This window comes from Centroberyx affinis, unplaced genomic scaffold (assembly GCF_046629955.1).
Source record: "Centroberyx affinis isolate AG114_WGS23_722 - 3 ecotype Tasmania unplaced genomic scaffold, CSIRO-AGI_Caff_v1 ptg000449l_1, whole genome shotgun sequence".
Lineage (NCBI taxonomy): Eukaryota > Metazoa > Chordata > Actinopteri > Beryciformes > Berycidae > Centroberyx > Centroberyx affinis.
The window spans coordinates 280,664-296,804 of record NW_027279111.1 but is presented as its reverse complement, the minus strand read 5'-3'; the positions used below and the strand labels follow the sequence as shown (position 1 = coordinate 296,804).

The window sequence follows — 16,141 nt, the reverse complement described above, 5'->3', positions numbered from 1 at the left end:
CAGAGACTTCTAAAGAGGCCGCCAATTGCGTTTTGCAAGTTGAATCAGAATGCTAATATCAGACTATAAACTTTCACATTCTGAGAGAAGTTCCATTCACCGTTTCATATTAATGCACGTATTCGGGAACACCGCAAGAGTCGAGACGAGGCAGGAGGCGTATCTTTACTGGGAGTACCTTGTAATATTTAGACAGCTTTATTTCAAAATATTTACTTTTTAAAACTAAGACAAAGGAAAATAACAAATATCTCATACGTGATCAAAGAACTGGAAAATAAGCTGAAAATGGGAGTTTTTGCTCATTTCCAGCCCATTTATCATCTCAATCATGCTTGAATTGACCTTTAAATGGGTTTAAATGGGTAACCAAATGCTGTTATGCAGCTCATTTTGACTAGCGATATGTAGCATTTGCGTTGATGTTGTGTGGTTCTGCATTTTTGGTGAGTGATGAGTTCGACTTGAAAGGCTCCAGATGTGGTTGCGCCATCTCTAATTGTATGAGGGAACAGGCCCTTGTGTTCTTGTGTCTTAGGTCAGGATCCCATATGGCTCACTATGTATTTTTAGCACAGTGACTTTTCCGTTGATGGGCTCTGGGAAGACGATAGCACATGATAGGAAAATGCCTTTGTGTGTCTTTGAGGGCACATGTGTGTTCCTCATGTGCAGCTCAGTGAAATCGGCTCTTTCTGTGTGTATTGGCTTGTACAGTGTTCTCAGCTGTACATGCGTACTTGTGTGTGTTAGTGTGTACTGTACGTGTGAGAGTGTGTGTGTGTATGGTTCCCCCACCTTTTCCATCTTTTACACCAGTTTCTCGGACTTGTAAAAGCGATGTTGTTAAAGTGAATGGGGCTACAGAGACACATGAAACTAGACCCTGCTAGGTTCTGTGCCAGCTGGTAAAATGTGATTCCTTCTGATTCCTTTGCTGTTCTCTATAACTCATCAATCTGATGTCAAGACCACTAGGACAGGCCAGCAAGGACCTCTCTTTACTTTTATTTGGTCTTCCCAAGCCTGAAGTAATGAGATCACATTTTCGTCATGTTTTGGTTCATTTGATAGAATAGCTATTAACTTTTCTTATTCAAAACCTTTTTGATTTATTGGCAGTGTAGAAATCGTACCACAAATCATCACTTTAAGCAAGCTCAGTAGGTCAAGCCATACATCCATCCCGGCACTCACTCTCTCTCAGACACCTTGTCCAATGTTAATAAAGTTGAGTTAATGAAATGAACTCTGGCCCCTGCCCTTTCCCCTGTGTGACTTGTTTTGCAGGGCGGGGAGCTGCTGAATCTGGGTGGTCCAGCCTTCTCCCTTGACTCTGACGGCAGCCTCCGTATCAGCTCCCCCTCTGGAAATGAGACCGGAGAGTTCATCTGCACAGCCACCAATGCTGCCGGCTACAGCTCCAGAAAGGTTCAGCTCACTGTCTATGGTAAGGCTCAGGGAGTTTATTTTTCCACGCATTGCCAAAGGCTAGATAAAGTCTGTACGGAGTTAAAGGTGCTCCATGTGGCATTTTAACATCAATACTCTAGTCACTGAATGTCTATATAAAATATTTGGATTGGGCTATGCAGACCTTCTTCTAAGTATGTATAACTGTGTTATACATACTTAAAATCTCTTTCTTTCTCTCTGTCTCTCTCTGACTAACTCTTTCTATCCATCTCTCTTTATACTCACTGTCTGAAATTCTCTCATATTTCAATAAGTCTGTGAACTTTGAGTTTCTCCCTCATAAATTCTAGTCTATGTGTCTGTCTGTGTGTGCATGTCCAGTCCGTCCTAGGTCCAGTGGAGGTGTTGGGGGTCCAGGGTGGTCTGCGGAGCCCCTGAGGGTGTCGGTGATCGAGGGTGAGGACGCCACTTTGCCCTGTGAGGTCCACAGTGTCCCGCCTCCCATCATCACCTGGGCCAAGGAGAGGCAGCTCATCTCCCCCTTTTCTCCGAGGTAAAACACATGCACTCACATATTGGTGTTTTCCTCACATGACTTCTGCCAATCTGACATCCCTTCATACGCATAGATTTCACCCGTACATTCCCTCACTTTCCACTAAACTGAGTGCATGCACAACATAACTCAAGCAGAGCCCCAGCACAAAAAAAAATCATTGCTCCTTTGAAATAATCCCTCTATGAATACCATCTTCCCTAAATATGAATAAACAGCCAGGATGCTATAGTCTTGTGTCAGACCATATAGTTTAGGTGTAAATTTTGAAGTTCTAAGGCATTGAGAGAACTCCTGTGTTGTCTAATTTATAAGGTATAGTGTACTCTCTCCCCACTCCTTATATCCTCAGGGAACGGTTTGTGGTTTTGTTAAGATGACGGAGTAATCATAGTCTTCTCTGTGATCTACTGTACCTACTGTGCGCCTGCTACAGGAGCTGTAATTGTGGTTGATGGTGGATTAGTAAGCCTTACTGGATTATCTGTTTACAGTGATGAGAGAATGAGTGATTGAGTGGAGTAAATTGAGTATGTGTGTGTGTGTGTCTTTTTTGATATGCATGATTGAGTTTCACTCACACAGCGTCACTTCAGTTAATCACTGTCTGTGTGTGTGTGGTGTGTGTGTGTGTGTGTGTGTGTGTGTGTTCCTACCAGGCACACCCAGCTTCCCTCTGGCTCTATGAAGATCTTGGAGACCAGAGTGTCAGACAGCGGACTGTATGTGTGTGTCGCCTCCAACATCGCCGGAAACCTCACACAGTCTGTTCACGTTAGTGTTTTGGGTAAGGTCCACAGGTCACAACAACAAAAAATGTCCAGATGGAGCAAAACTTTGTGACTGAACAGATACAATGTGTGATTTTCATCCTTCAGCTTCCATATAACATTGACTCTCTGACTCTCTGAGTAACAACACTTAACCGTAAATAGAGTCAGTGCCATAAATCATTGCAGTCCAGACACATCCTCATTAGAGGTTACATGGTTGAAGATTCACTGACTGACAGCAGAACACTCAGTATTAGTCACTGAGGCCGAGTGGGCCTCTGCCTGTGTATGAGATAGGTGTAAACTTATCCCATACACACCAAAGACAATGAAGGAGTTTTGAGACAGAAAAGAAGAGAGGAGAAGAGAAGAGAAGAGAAGAGAAGAGAAGAAAAGAGAAGAGAAGAGAAGAGAAGAGAGAAGAGAAGAGAGATGGGACAGAATGACACTGTAGACTGGAAAAAAATGGAATAGGAAATATCAATTTATCCTGCCAATATGATAAAGGCTAAAGGCTGAAAAGGGATAAAAATTAGTCCAATACTAGACCAGTATTGTTTTTTGATCTTCTTGAGATGTGATGACAGTAGTTGTCACTACAAGTGAAAAGCCTGTTTAAAAATGCCTCTTTCTTGTATAGGTTATGTGCATTTTGTTACATCAGGTTCTTATTATTTATTTAGCCCTTATTTAACCAGGCAAGTCAACTAAGAACAAGGTATTATTTACACTGATTTTATGTAAAATATGTGTCAAAATTCATATGGAATTGTCTGTCTGTGTCTCCCTCTGCCCTCCAGTGCCCCCCAGTATCCAGGCAGGCCCCAGGGTGATGAAGGTGCAGGTGGGCCACCCAGTGGAGCTGCCCTGTGTGGCGCGAGGCGTCCCTGAGCCCACCCTCACCTGGGTGAGGGATGGTCAGCAGTACCCGGTGTCCTCTGATGGCAGTCTGGCATTGAGCCATGTGGGGCTGGATGATGAAGGAACCTACACCTGCATGGCGTCCAACACCGCAGGCAGTGACGAGGCTCAAGTTCAGCTTCTGGTGCAAGGTGGGTTTCAGTTCAGGTGGACTCTGTGTTCATCATACCTGTTTGTGTTTGAATGTTTTCCTCCACTCAGAGTTGTATCTGTGTGCTCAAGATAGAGCCATGAAGCAAAAAACAGAATGCTTTATGGAACCACAGGACAAAAATGAATCCCTCACCTTGACATAAAAGGGCAGGCACAGGGGATGTGACGTCCTCTGACTGCCTTGATCCTTCTAATCTAATGCTGTATACTGTATTCAATTTATTCTCAAGGCTCAAGGCAGTCTCATGAATATGGAAGAATATGTTTAGAAAGTAATTATAAAATTGGGATGATTAAGGAGTGTTGTGGCCCACTTTGTGTAATGCATTGGGGATATGAAGCAAAGAAAAGTTTATATATGCTTGAGTAAGATATATGTGAATCTTCAGTCTGTCTTCGGTTGGAATAAAGTCTAATACTGTGCAACTATTTTAACTTCTTTAAAATACAAGATTTGATACACTGTAAATCTGTTGGTGATGCTTAGTAATGAAGTGTGTCTGTGTGTGTGTGTGTGTGTGTGTGTGTGTGTGCAGTGCCCCCTGTAGTAGAGGTCCTGGAGCCCCCCTTCAACAGCCCCCTGCAGGAGAGAGTTGCAAACCAGCGCATCGCCTTCCCCTGTCCTGCCAAAGGTACAGTACTATCTCAACGTACTCTCTGCTATTATTCTCTAGCATCATGTCATTAGACAACAGCAATCTGTTTGTATAATTTACAGCAGAATAAGAGAACATTTGCAAATCATCATCCTCACAAGATCAAGGGGCAATAAAACAGTGCTCAGGACTTTGTCTAGTACAATGAATTTGTTTTCTCTCGTTGCCAATGATTCTGTCTTCCTTTTCCTTCTTCCCCTCCTTCATCTCTCCTCCAGGTCTTCCTAAGCCAGTGATTCGGTGGTTGCGTAATGGCCAGGAGCTGACAGGTAATGAGCCGGGCGTGTCCATCCTGGAGGACGGGACGCTGCTGATCCTGGCCTCCGTGTCACCGCTGGACAACGGAGAGTACGTCTGTACCGCTGCCAATGATGCTGGATCCACTGAGAGGAAGTACCAGCTCAAAGTCAATGGTGATTAACCTGTTCAGTGCGCTCCTGACCTGTGATATTGGGGGAATAGATTTACCAGCTCAAGTCTGTGTATATCTGGACTGTGATTATTGGTTTAATATTCTTACAGTACCAGGTTAGAACCAAGAACTAGTAATGGTAGCTAATTGACAGTGAGTTATAATGGGAGTTGTTGACTGCAGTTTATCTTAAGTTAGCTTTAGTCAATGTTTGTTACTAGTATACTTTATTTACTGTCTATATTAAAAGTGTGACTTGTGCAAAAGTGTGAAAATGTGATGAATTCTGTATTGCACACATGATAACAAGAGGCAAGGCAGTGTTGTCACCTGTGCAACTGCAGTGTTATTGACTATAGAACCATTCAGAAGATATTTGGTTGCTTTATAATATTCAAAAATGTACTCATCTAACATTCTTTATTGGGTCTAGTATTAACTCAATGGAACAGCTGTACTGTTAATATCAGAACACCCGAAGCTGTATTCTCACCTTTGACTCCTCCACAGTGCCCCCAGATTTCCGTGACAACGAATCGCCAGGCAACGTGTCAGTGGTCCTGAGCCAGCCCACCAGCTTGCTGTGTGATGTCACAGGGAGTCCCACCCCTGTCATCACCTGGTACAAGGATGGGATTCCTGTAGGTGAAATCACATTGGATCACTGCTGTCAACATAAAATGAATTCTGAAAAATGTGACAGTTGTATGCCAGTTGTCTTTCATGATTACCACTCTGAGTAGATCCAGTTTTATTCTATTTTTCAGCATGCGTATAAATTTTAGTCCTTCATTATGCAAACTCTTACAGTCAGACAGTTGAAGTAACATTATGCGTTTATATAATAACCATAACCTATACTTAAACTGTGGTCCACTACAAGGATTGGATCCCCATTGGGATAAATGGACAAGTTCTGACATGCATGAAAGTAATGAGAAATTATGATGAGAAGTGAAGGCTTTCCTTCCATTAATGAAAAAGGTCATAAAGACTCAATGAGCTCTGATCATAGGGTGCACCCTCCAAAAGAACAGTCATAAAACCAGTATGGATGTGTGTGTGTGTGTGTGTGTGTGTGTGTGTGTGTGTGTGTAATGAAGAGGAAATCTCTAATCATGCCACGGTGGCAGCATGCTCAAAGCTGTAATGACAGAATAATGATGATATATTAATATGAGAACAGAGCGTTAGCCTGCTCTGTGCTGTAATATCCCAGTTACACTGGCTGGCTGTTTTCTTGTTCCCTTGGCTGCTGCACTCCTCTTTCCGTCAAGGCAGCTCGTGTCCTACGGATGGGAAAATCAGAGCGCTATTATTTTAATCTGCTAATTGAGAGCAATCTGAATCATGATGCTCTGTTCTGTGACTGCTTTTGGCCCCAAGCAACAGTTAAAATCTTTATGTTTTGAATTGAACTGGATTGTTATGAAAGTGTATGCTTTTTAAATTGTATTTCTCAACTGAATAAGTCCTTAGCTCTGTCCTGGAGCACCAGTTTTGCTTCAATTGCAAGCTGGAGCTCTTCCAGTTTAGATAATTATGTCGGGTGATATTGGCTAAACTGTAACTTATTTTTTCACATATTCTCAGGCAGGAGCGACCATTTCCTTGCCCACCAATAAAAATGAATATATTCATTTCAATTCATTGTATTAATTTCAGTTCACAGTATTAAACTTCATTTATTTATGCTGATCCACAGGTAGTTCCTGGTAACAGTGTCCAGATCCTTGATAGAGGGAAAACCCTAAGGCTGCTGAAGGCGGCCACAGCAGACGGAGGCAGCTACAGCTGCAAGGCTATCAACATCGCTGGCAGCACAGAGAAGGGCTTCTTCCTGGATGTACTGGGTGAGTATGGGCAATGAACAATGGTGTATGACAACTCCAAAACTTAAAGGATAAAAGCTAGGTACAGACTTGTGGACATACAGTACCTTTCATACAGTTCCATACTAATGGGAAACTGTATTAAATGCTTTTAATGCATAGCAGCAGCCAAATATGGGATATGAAATAAGTTAGGAATTTGACTGATAGTTTCTTGATCTTTTGACACTCTCACCTCCTGTGCCCCAGTCCCACCTACCATTGTAGGGACAAGCTCTCCTCGAGACGTTTCAACCATTCTCAATCAGGAGATCAGTCTGGAGTGCAAGGTCAAAGGAGTGCCTTTTCCCACAATCCAGTGGTACAAGGATAGGAAGTAAGTGTTAGAGCATTTACTGTACATGATATGGCTTTTTTTGTCATTTTTGAATTCTGAATAAGAATGAGTGAACAATATGAAAAGATTGAGTGAACTGAACCTAAACCTGCCTTAACCTGCTGTCTGTCTTCACTCCTCCTTCAATCTGCCCCTGCCTCCGTTTATCCTCTTCGCTCCGTGCCAGGCTGGTGTTTCTGGGAGATCCCAATCTGGAGGTGACCAACAGGGGTCAGGTTTTGAAGATAAAAAGTGCCCGTCTGGGGGACCAGGCCCGCTATCAGTGCAGTGTCACCAACGCAGCTGGAAAACAGTCCAAGGACTTCAACCTCAGTGTCTATGGTGAGTGTGAACATCAGTCATTTAGCTGACAATTTCTGGATGTTACTATCATGAGTATATAATGAAGAAGACTTGGGCAAAATACAACTGGAAATTGATTCTATGACTTTTCTTGATTGATTGATCTGATCCTATTGAGCCAACTGGATTGCAGACAAGTAACGTAAAGATTTCATTCACAAGATTTACATATTATTTTTGTACCATTCCCCCAGTGCCCCCCTCCATCAAAGGTGGCAACGTAACCACGGAGGTCACGGCCCTCCTGGACACGGTGGTAACACTGGAGTGTGAGGCGCGCGGGGTGCCGCTGCCCGCCATCACCTGGTATCGCAACGGAGAGGCCTTGCTTTCCAACCGGCAGGCTCAGTACGTCGAGCGAGGACACTACCTGAAGATCCCTCGGGCGCAGGCGTCAGACGCCGGACAGTACACCTGCAGGGTGACCAGTGTGGCCGGGACCGCCGAGAAGAGCTACGAGCTGGACGTCTACCGTAAGAAATCTCTCATATCATGGCTGCCTCTACACTTTTCATTGAATATCAGCTCAGAACTCAGTCTTTTCAGTGCTTTTAATGCTGTTCAGAGTTTCCAAGTCTTCACTCTGGGTCTCTGTCTGAACAATATTAAGAGTCGATTAAGTGATTTAGTAAATCTGGGCCACTTTTTGACATTGAAAAACTGAAGCTTTGGAAATTAAAGGAACTGAGGAACATCTTGAATATCTACTCTAAGAACCTCAGCTCCCATTGTCACTTTTAAACCATTTAAACCTTCTCATGTGTGTTCTGTCGGTTATTATTGTATTAATCAGAGCGTTTAGGCATTTGGTTTCACTCATAGATCATAAAGACATTTGTAGCAGTCAACAATAATTTCAAACAGCTGTGAAGAGCCTGCAGACAACTTAATTAAAAAATCCTTGAATCCTTGAAGACCACAAATAAAGAGTTTCAAAGCGTGCAGCAATTTTAAATGTTGTTTCTCTTTCCATCAGGGGTTAGATGACAACAACTAGAATGCTAGAAGTAAATTTTTTCCTCTCGTATTCATTGTTTCCCCCCAGTGCCTCCCACCATTGCAGGTGGGGTCGACGGGCCCACGGAGAGGAAAGTGGTCCTCAGTAAGCCTCTGAGCCTGGAGTGTGAGGCCGGGGGCCACCCTCCCCCCTCCCTCACCTGGCTGAAGGACGGGGTTCCCGTGCGGGACGGGGAAAGTGTCCGCGTCCTGCAGCAGGGGAGGAAGATCGAGATCCTCTCCGCCACGGTCTCCGACTCGGGACGCTACGTCTGCGTGGCGACCAGCATCGCCGGGGAGAAGGAGATCAAGTACGACGTCAGTGTTCTAGGTACATGAAGACATCTTCACACACACACACACACACACACACTTTATCATCTTTGAATGACGGTTACATTACATTGTTACATTCCTGCAGTCCCAAACTATTTGTAGTTATTTTGAACAGGATCAATCTGTCTTCCCTCAGAGGACATTTACAGCAGTACAGAGTATAGTTTATCACCGCTGCTCACTGAAGGCAGCGAAATCAAAAGAAAAAGGAGCTGTTACGACAGCCAAACACTTGCCAGTTAAAATCACAGCAGAATGAAAAGACTCCACAGAAAGCTGTTACCCTCAGAGGCCACCCAGTTATGAGTGCTTTACAGTCAGTAAGAGCCAGAACCTTTATTCATAAATGATGTCGGTCCAGGTTACCTAAACCATACTGTAATTTATAGGGCCATGTGACCTGACCAGTGATCCTAAATCAGCAACTGCTACAGTTATTCTTAAAAGCTCTATGAATACGGCTCCAGGAGGGGATTGTTAAGATGACAGGAGTGAGTAAAAACATAGATGATTTGCTTTCATTTATTTCTGCCTTTTACTCTTTCACTGCACTCATCAGTCAGTGCCAGAGTTTCACCACTTGCCAAGGAAAACCTCATGGCTTGTATGTGTGTGTGTGTGTGTGTGTGTGTGTATGCAGTGAGTGTGTATTAGATAGAGAGAGAGAAACAGAAAAGAGAGTATCTACTTGAAAGGCTATGCATGTGTGAATATGTGAGCATTTGTATGTTTTATCCATGGTAAAATGAAGGAAGCCGTGAAAAGGAGTGAGTGTGTCAAGACTGTGGAGTGTGTAGGGTCCTATGGAGACACTTAAGGAGAGATAGAATGAAGTTGAGTGTATTATCATCTAGGTCCCAGATGGCTTCACTGAATTCATCATGGGTCAGGCATCAGAAAAAGGGTTCATTGTCTGCTCACTGGATCTCCATTAAGATTCTGTAAATATCTCAAGCCTATGAACACACATAGATATTAGTGTAGATAACATAAACACAGACATATAGTTTAGACACAGACAGACTGTGTGTTTCCACTCATCAGGATCCCACACTCAGGTCACAAGGTGTAAAATGTCTCCCAACAACAAACTTCAGCCGGCAAACTATCAGCCAATCAAACGCTGTGGTGGGTTACAGTCGACGTGAGAGTGAGAGTGTGTGTGTGTGTGCCAAAGAGAGCTCAGCATCGATCATCTCGGCATCTGGGTTGCGATCGGCCAAAGTCAATGGAGGCTTTGTGCTTTGCGGAGCATTTTCTGCCGGTCAGTCCTGATTGGTGTGGCAGAGGTATGCTAGGTAGGGAATGTACTGTAATAGCTTTGAGATGGAAAGTGAGGCACGGACTGAAATAGACATGGGAAAGAGAAATGAAATGTGCAAGAAGAAAAGAGGAGAAGGGGGAAAGAGGACATTTGTGCTTTCATCGTTACATAGTCCTGCAAAGAGTTCCTCAGCATCGGACCCACCAGCAACATCCCCATGAGACATTTTGGGTCCCAATTCATATATTAAGATTTTGTGGAAACGCTTAAATGAACAAGAGTCACGTGCATTAAAATTTTACTCACAATTGCTCACAACTGCTCACTTACTTCTGTTCAGAAAACACTTTTGTTTCCATTCTCAACGTAGCAGAGAGTGGAGAACATTCTGCCTCACATCTGTCAGCTGTTGTAATGTCCTTGAAGTTCCAGCCAATCCATAACCACCAACTACAGGCTGTAAAGCATTTCACATTTTACTCTCCTGCTTTACAGTCCAAGACTAATACTAATACTGAAGTATACAGCTTCAACAATCTTGTTGTTCGCAGGATTCAAACCTGTGCAGGTATGGATTTCTGGTCTACTGACTTCAGCTCACTCTCTCTGTTACTGTTAGCATCTGTAGTAAATGCGGGAAAGGTCCTGTACGTTTGGCATTAACTACTTGTGCTTGCTGCTTTCTCTATACAAAAAGCTTAAATGAGAAATAAGACATGAAATCTGAGAAAACGCTACTGATAAATAATCTTTGACAACATGCTGCAGAAAGAATAACAGGACTATTGCTTTATGACAAATGTCCTGAAACATTTTTAGCCAGGAAACCAAATAAGACAGTTTGCCTCTCAGCCTGGAATCAAGATCCAGGATTTAACATACTATCACTCTTTACATGTGTGATGTCTACCAGGTTTGCTTTCAACTATTTGAAGAGTGATTCTCTGTATGGCCAGAAATTGTTTTTTGTCTCTGGTCACAAGCACAGCATGCCCACCTACTCCATTAACTCCAGTCTGTCCAGCAGCAGTCATGTCTGGTTTACTGTTTCAGTCTGTGACAGCTAGGAAAATGTGTCGTTGTCGGCAGGATTCGAACCTGCGCGGGGAGACCCCAATGGATTTCTAGTCCATCGCCTTAACCACTCGGCCACGACAACTCATGTGAAATGAGATCTGAAACTGTTGGTGCTCCTGCTGCTATCTACACCATGTGTGCATTCCACATGGGAAAGGGACACCTGCCATTTCACTGTGGCTTTGCATAGAGCAAGAGGCCCCAGCCAAAGGATTTTACAGTCACTTGCCTCATGACATTCCACTTTTTACTGATCTTCTTCAATATTATTACAATCTGCAGCAGTGTGTCACCCTCCCAAAAACTGAGAGGCTGGTATAAATTAACTGTCAGTGAGAATTTTGCTCTAGGATACTTGAAAGACAGGAGAAATGACCTAGTCAGTATTCCTAATTCTGTACCCCAGACACATTTTTTGCCAGCAAATTGCTAACTTCAATCCAGGATTTCTCATTCAGTTGAACTTAAAAGAAAGAATATCTGTCATAATAATGATTTTAACACTAGAAAGGCCAGTGGATTTTGAGACATTTTAGGCTGTGATATTTCACTTCTACAATTCATAGCAGCCGTCAATTCACTGTGGCTTGGCCTTTCTAGTGTTAAACATATGGAAATATCACTTCATAATGATGACACAGACATTTATTTTTTTTTCGACTCTTAGTGCCTCCTTTTATTGACGGAGGAGACGAGGTGACCGACAGCACGGTGATAATCAACAGCCCTCTGGAGCTGGAATGTCACGCCACTGGAACACCTGCACCTGTCATCACGTAAGAGCCCCCCCCTCTCTCTCACACACACACACACACACACACACACACACACACACACCAACTTTGTAAAAATCTCCCCTTCCAGGTGGTTTAAGGATGGAAAGCCAGTCAGACAGGGCGAGGGGGTGCGGGTGGCATCCAGTGGGCGTCGGTTGGTGGTGTCTCGTGCTCAGGTCTCCGACACGGCTCGTTTTCAGTGTGTGGCCACCAATGAGGCGGGAGACCATGAGAGGGACTTCAGTGTGGTCGTCCATGGTAAAAAGTTCAAATGCTTTGCAGCAAAATGCAGCTATTATTTTCTAGCTACAAATGAAAAATCCGCTTGATGCTTTTGTATATACTGTGATTGTAATAAGTGTAATTTATGCTCTAAATGCAAGCCACAGAAGAGCTCCCACTTTCGGTAAATAGCAATTTTTGCCCTTTTTATGTTTTTTTTTTTCTGTTAAAAAGTGAAAATTTTCTCTGAAGATAATAAGCCTCTCCTCTCCACCTCTCCAGTCCCTCCATCCATCCGTACCACAGGGCCTGCTGAGCGTTCAGTGGTCCTCCACAAGCCCATCAGCCTGCAGTGCGTCCCCAGCGGCATCCCGCCTCCCAGCATCACCTGGCTCAAAGATGGCCGACCTGTCGACACAACACAGGAGCATCTTAAGGTCGGTTGATTGATTGAGTTATGAATTGATTGATTGATGGTTTTTCATTCCAACATTATCAGAGCTAGTTACCAGCCTGTGTGTGTGTGTGTGTGTGTGTCTCTCACAGCTGGAGTCGGCGGGCAGAACACTGCAGGTCACGGAGGCAAGACTAGAGGATTCTGGGAGATACACCTGCCTGGCCACCAATGCAGCTGGAGAAGCCCAGCAGCACATACGCCTCAGTGTCCATGGTAACATACGGATACACACAACACTCTCTCTCCGCATGCCTCTGTCTCCACATCTTCTGCATCTTAATCTCTTCACTCCTCCGTTCCCCCCCTATTCCACCTCCTTCTTATCTCTTTAATTTTTCTTTTCCCTCTCTCTCTCTCCACTTTGTATATTTGATCAAGGGACTAGGTGGAGACGGCAGCATATCAATTGATAAATTCTTGTGCCTGTGTGTAATACTGTGTGTGTGTGTGTGTGTGTCCTTCAGAGCCTCCTAGTATCCCCTACTCTGGAGAGACCTTCAACCAGACCATCCTGTCTGGCTTTTCCACCCAGCTGGAGTGCAAAGCCTCAGGCAGCCCGTTACCTGGTAAGACGCCTCCTGAGCTTCCTCCTCCGCGCTGCACTGCTCACTCACAGGCTGCAGTTCCCCCTGAACACTGAGTAGAGATCAGCTTTACTGCAGCCTTTCCTGTCTTTAACCATTAGTGGAACAATGTAAAATCCAGTCCCCATAGACAGCTTCACCCTCTTCCCGCTGCCTGCCCCAAGTTGGATGCATACAAGTTCAGTATAGATAGGCAGTCACATTCCACCAGTGTAATTTAACACTCCCTTTTCTGTCTCTAGGATATTTCTGCATTTTTAAAGCAGGTGTTTCACTCCAAAAATCTGATATCTCTGAAAATATGTCATAAGAAAGCTATTTTAAGCTCCTTTGTCTTAAGAAAAAAAGCACAAAGATCTTTGATGGAGGCTGATAGAGAATGCTATAGAGTTGACTTCTTAAGACTCTGAAACAGTTGGCATAAGTCATCTTTTACTCTCTCTACAATGTATTAAAAAAACGGTGACCATATTAATAGATTTTATGTCTTTACAATGAAATAAACAGATGAAGAAAATACACCGAAATAAACAGACACAATATGATCTTCCCCTCTTAATCTCTTCATGCTATTACTGTGTGCTCAGCCATCACATGGTACAAAGATGGCCGTCCTCTGACGAGTGTGGCTGGGGTGACCATGCTGAAGCGTGGCCAGGTGCTGGAGATTGAACGGGCCCAGCTGTCGGACACCGGGATATACCGCTGTGTGGCGGTCAACCTGGCCGGAGTGGCTGAGATATCCCATAGCCTGCAGGTGTACGGTGAGTCTCATTTTGTCATTTTGTACCTCAGACTGAAGTTTCATTTACTAACCATTATTTGTGTAAGCCCAGTAAGCTAAAATTATTCTCTCTTATTAGGACTGACTATATGACACAGTAGATACACTTGTCTTATTCAACTTACCCATCTTAATGCAAATTCCATTAACATTACACAATTCCACAACACACAACTCTATGCATGTGAGATTGTAGACCTTCTTGTCTGCTTTGCATCTCCACAAAATACAGTGTAAAATTGAACAATATACTAAATTGTGCCCAAGTTCAATGTGTTGGTCAGATGTGGGTAAGAATGGAGGGAGAATTGTTCTGGGTCTGTGCCCATCCAGATGCATGTAGTTAGTAACACACAAAGTTGCTTTCCCACCATTCCAAAAGCTTTATCAGACTGCCAGATCCGTAGACCTGGCTTGCTTAGACAGCAGTGTACAGAGAGACTTTTACAGCATACTATATATGAATGCAATAATGTTTTCTTTAGATATATATGAATCCCGCTGCATTTAAACTCAGGGCAAAGGTACAGCAGTTGGAACAGTTATCTCCAGGAAGTGTAGTTGTGAGTCATGGTGCCTGGAGAGAGCGATTCCATTGGATAAGGCCACAAAAATGTGTGGATGTTTATGTGTGCGCACGTGTGTGCATCTGTGCACCAGGGTTTGACTGATAAACAACACTGCCTGGTGATATCAGCCTTTCGCACATATATGGTATTTGCTCTTGGAAAACACAATATCTGATGATTATTTTAAGATTATAGGCCTTTGGAAATAAAGAAACATTCTACACAAAGTTCCCAAATATTTGTATGTTTTGGAATTCTGATTGAATATTCCCACACACTGTCTGATGTCTGTAATCACTTTATTAAACATACTCACAACATTTTGGTCATTAGACCATTATCAGGTAGGCAGAACAATGATACTGCAAAAAATAATCATTACTGGCACACATATGTCGCCCAAAAATCCTATGTTGGTCAGGTCCTACTGTACATGCGTGCATATATGGATAGGTGTGATTTTGTGTGTGTGTGTGTGTGAGAGAGAGAGAGAGAGAGAGAGACAGAGTTTACCATCTGAGCCACCCTGCCAGTCAACTTATATTTGTGTATTTTATTATTATTTCAGAATAAGCCCCCATTTTAAAATGCTAGTGCAGTGCCCATTCGCTTTGAGCCCCCGCCAAGTGTGAAGTAGATCGGACGAATGGTTCTCGAGTTATGCGAAGGACACACATACAGACAGAGATTCCTTGCTTTATAGTATGATGACACTCTGTATCTGCTGTGATGAGATTCATGAGTGTAACACATTCTGCACATGCACTTACCATCCACCGTTTCCCTCCCTCTTGTGCCCTGCAGTGCCCCCTGTCATCTCCAGCCGGGGCGGCATGGTGACGGTGGTGGTGAATGAGGCCGCCAGGCTGCAGTGCGAGGCCACCGGTGTCCCGCCGCCTAGCCTCACTTGGCTCAAAGACGGCAGCCCTGTGGCCAGCGTGTCAGACGGCATACAGGTGAGAGAGACACCTGTATGCCTGTAAATGTGTGTTTGTGTGTGTTTGTGTCTGATGTGTTTATCTGTCTCTCGCAGGTTTTGTCTGCTGGCAGGGTGCTGTCTCTGAGCAGTGCCCAGGTCAGTGATACAGGCAGGTATACCTGTGTGGCCGTCAATGCCGGAGGGGAACAACAGAGAGAGTATGACCTGCGGGTGTATGGTGAGTAAATAACCGACACCAGTGGTTGAGTATGTTACATCCATATACATCCAGCCTCATTTCCCACATTGTAAAAATAGCCTTTCTAGGGGCCCAAAAGTGAATTTTCAGGGTTTCACTCAGGCTTATCTAACAAAATGTAACCTGTTTGTTTGTTAAGCTTTTAACCTTTCAGCCTCATAATCTATGTAGCCAATGCAGTGTTTCATTCAGCCTCTGTTGTAGTTAATGCTGCAGGGATTTGGTAGCTGGCTATCTAAGCCAGCATCTTTTGCCATCAATTCCTCAATTATAATTTGGAGACTGTTTTTATACCTCCCATAACCCAAATCTGGATCCTGACCAAGACTTTAAAAATTGCTGCATTACATCACAAATAAAGTCAGACCTTGGATGAAAAATGGCTCTGAATATTTGAACCGCTTGAAATGAGCTTGGATTTGCTAAGTATTGTTTTCTTC

At 43.7% G+C, this 16,141-nt stretch overlaps 1 protein-coding gene and 1 non-coding gene across 2 annotated transcripts in view; one reads left to right on the top strand and one right to left on the bottom strand.

Annotated features, from left to right (window-relative positions):
- Positions 1–16,141, top strand: part of hmcn1 (hemicentin 1) — a gene marked incomplete at its 5' end in the record, with an annotated part of 78,260 nt that overhangs the window by 29,654 nt on the left and 32,465 nt on the right. Inside the window, 20 exons of the mRNA XM_071517019.1 lie at positions 1,291–1,450; positions 1,798–1,969; positions 2,632–2,759; positions 3,546–3,797; positions 4,356–4,451; positions 4,694–4,888; positions 5,398–5,528; positions 6,593–6,740; positions 6,969–7,095; positions 7,283–7,437; positions 7,653–7,931; positions 8,504–8,785; positions 11,799–11,907; positions 11,996–12,165; positions 12,412–12,566; positions 12,676–12,799; positions 13,051–13,152; positions 13,758–13,934; positions 15,328–15,479; positions 15,557–15,680. Coding sequence (XP_071373120.1) covers positions 1,291–1,450; positions 1,798–1,969; positions 2,632–2,759; positions 3,546–3,797; positions 4,356–4,451; positions 4,694–4,888; positions 5,398–5,528; positions 6,593–6,740; positions 6,969–7,095; positions 7,283–7,437; positions 7,653–7,931; positions 8,504–8,785; positions 11,799–11,907; positions 11,996–12,165; positions 12,412–12,566; positions 12,676–12,799; positions 13,051–13,152; positions 13,758–13,934; positions 15,328–15,479; positions 15,557–15,680 — 3,238 coding nt within the window. The remainder of the gene's footprint in view (positions 1–1,290; positions 1,451–1,797; positions 1,970–2,631; positions 2,760–3,545; positions 3,798–4,355; positions 4,452–4,693; positions 4,889–5,397; positions 5,529–6,592; positions 6,741–6,968; positions 7,096–7,282; positions 7,438–7,652; positions 7,932–8,503; positions 8,786–11,798; positions 11,908–11,995; positions 12,166–12,411; positions 12,567–12,675; positions 12,800–13,050; positions 13,153–13,757; positions 13,935–15,327; positions 15,480–15,556; positions 15,681–16,141) is intronic.
- trnas-aga (transfer RNA serine (anticodon AGA)) lies at positions 11,132–11,213 on the bottom strand. The gene has a single exon. It is a non-coding gene; the product is annotated as a tRNA-Ser (tRNA).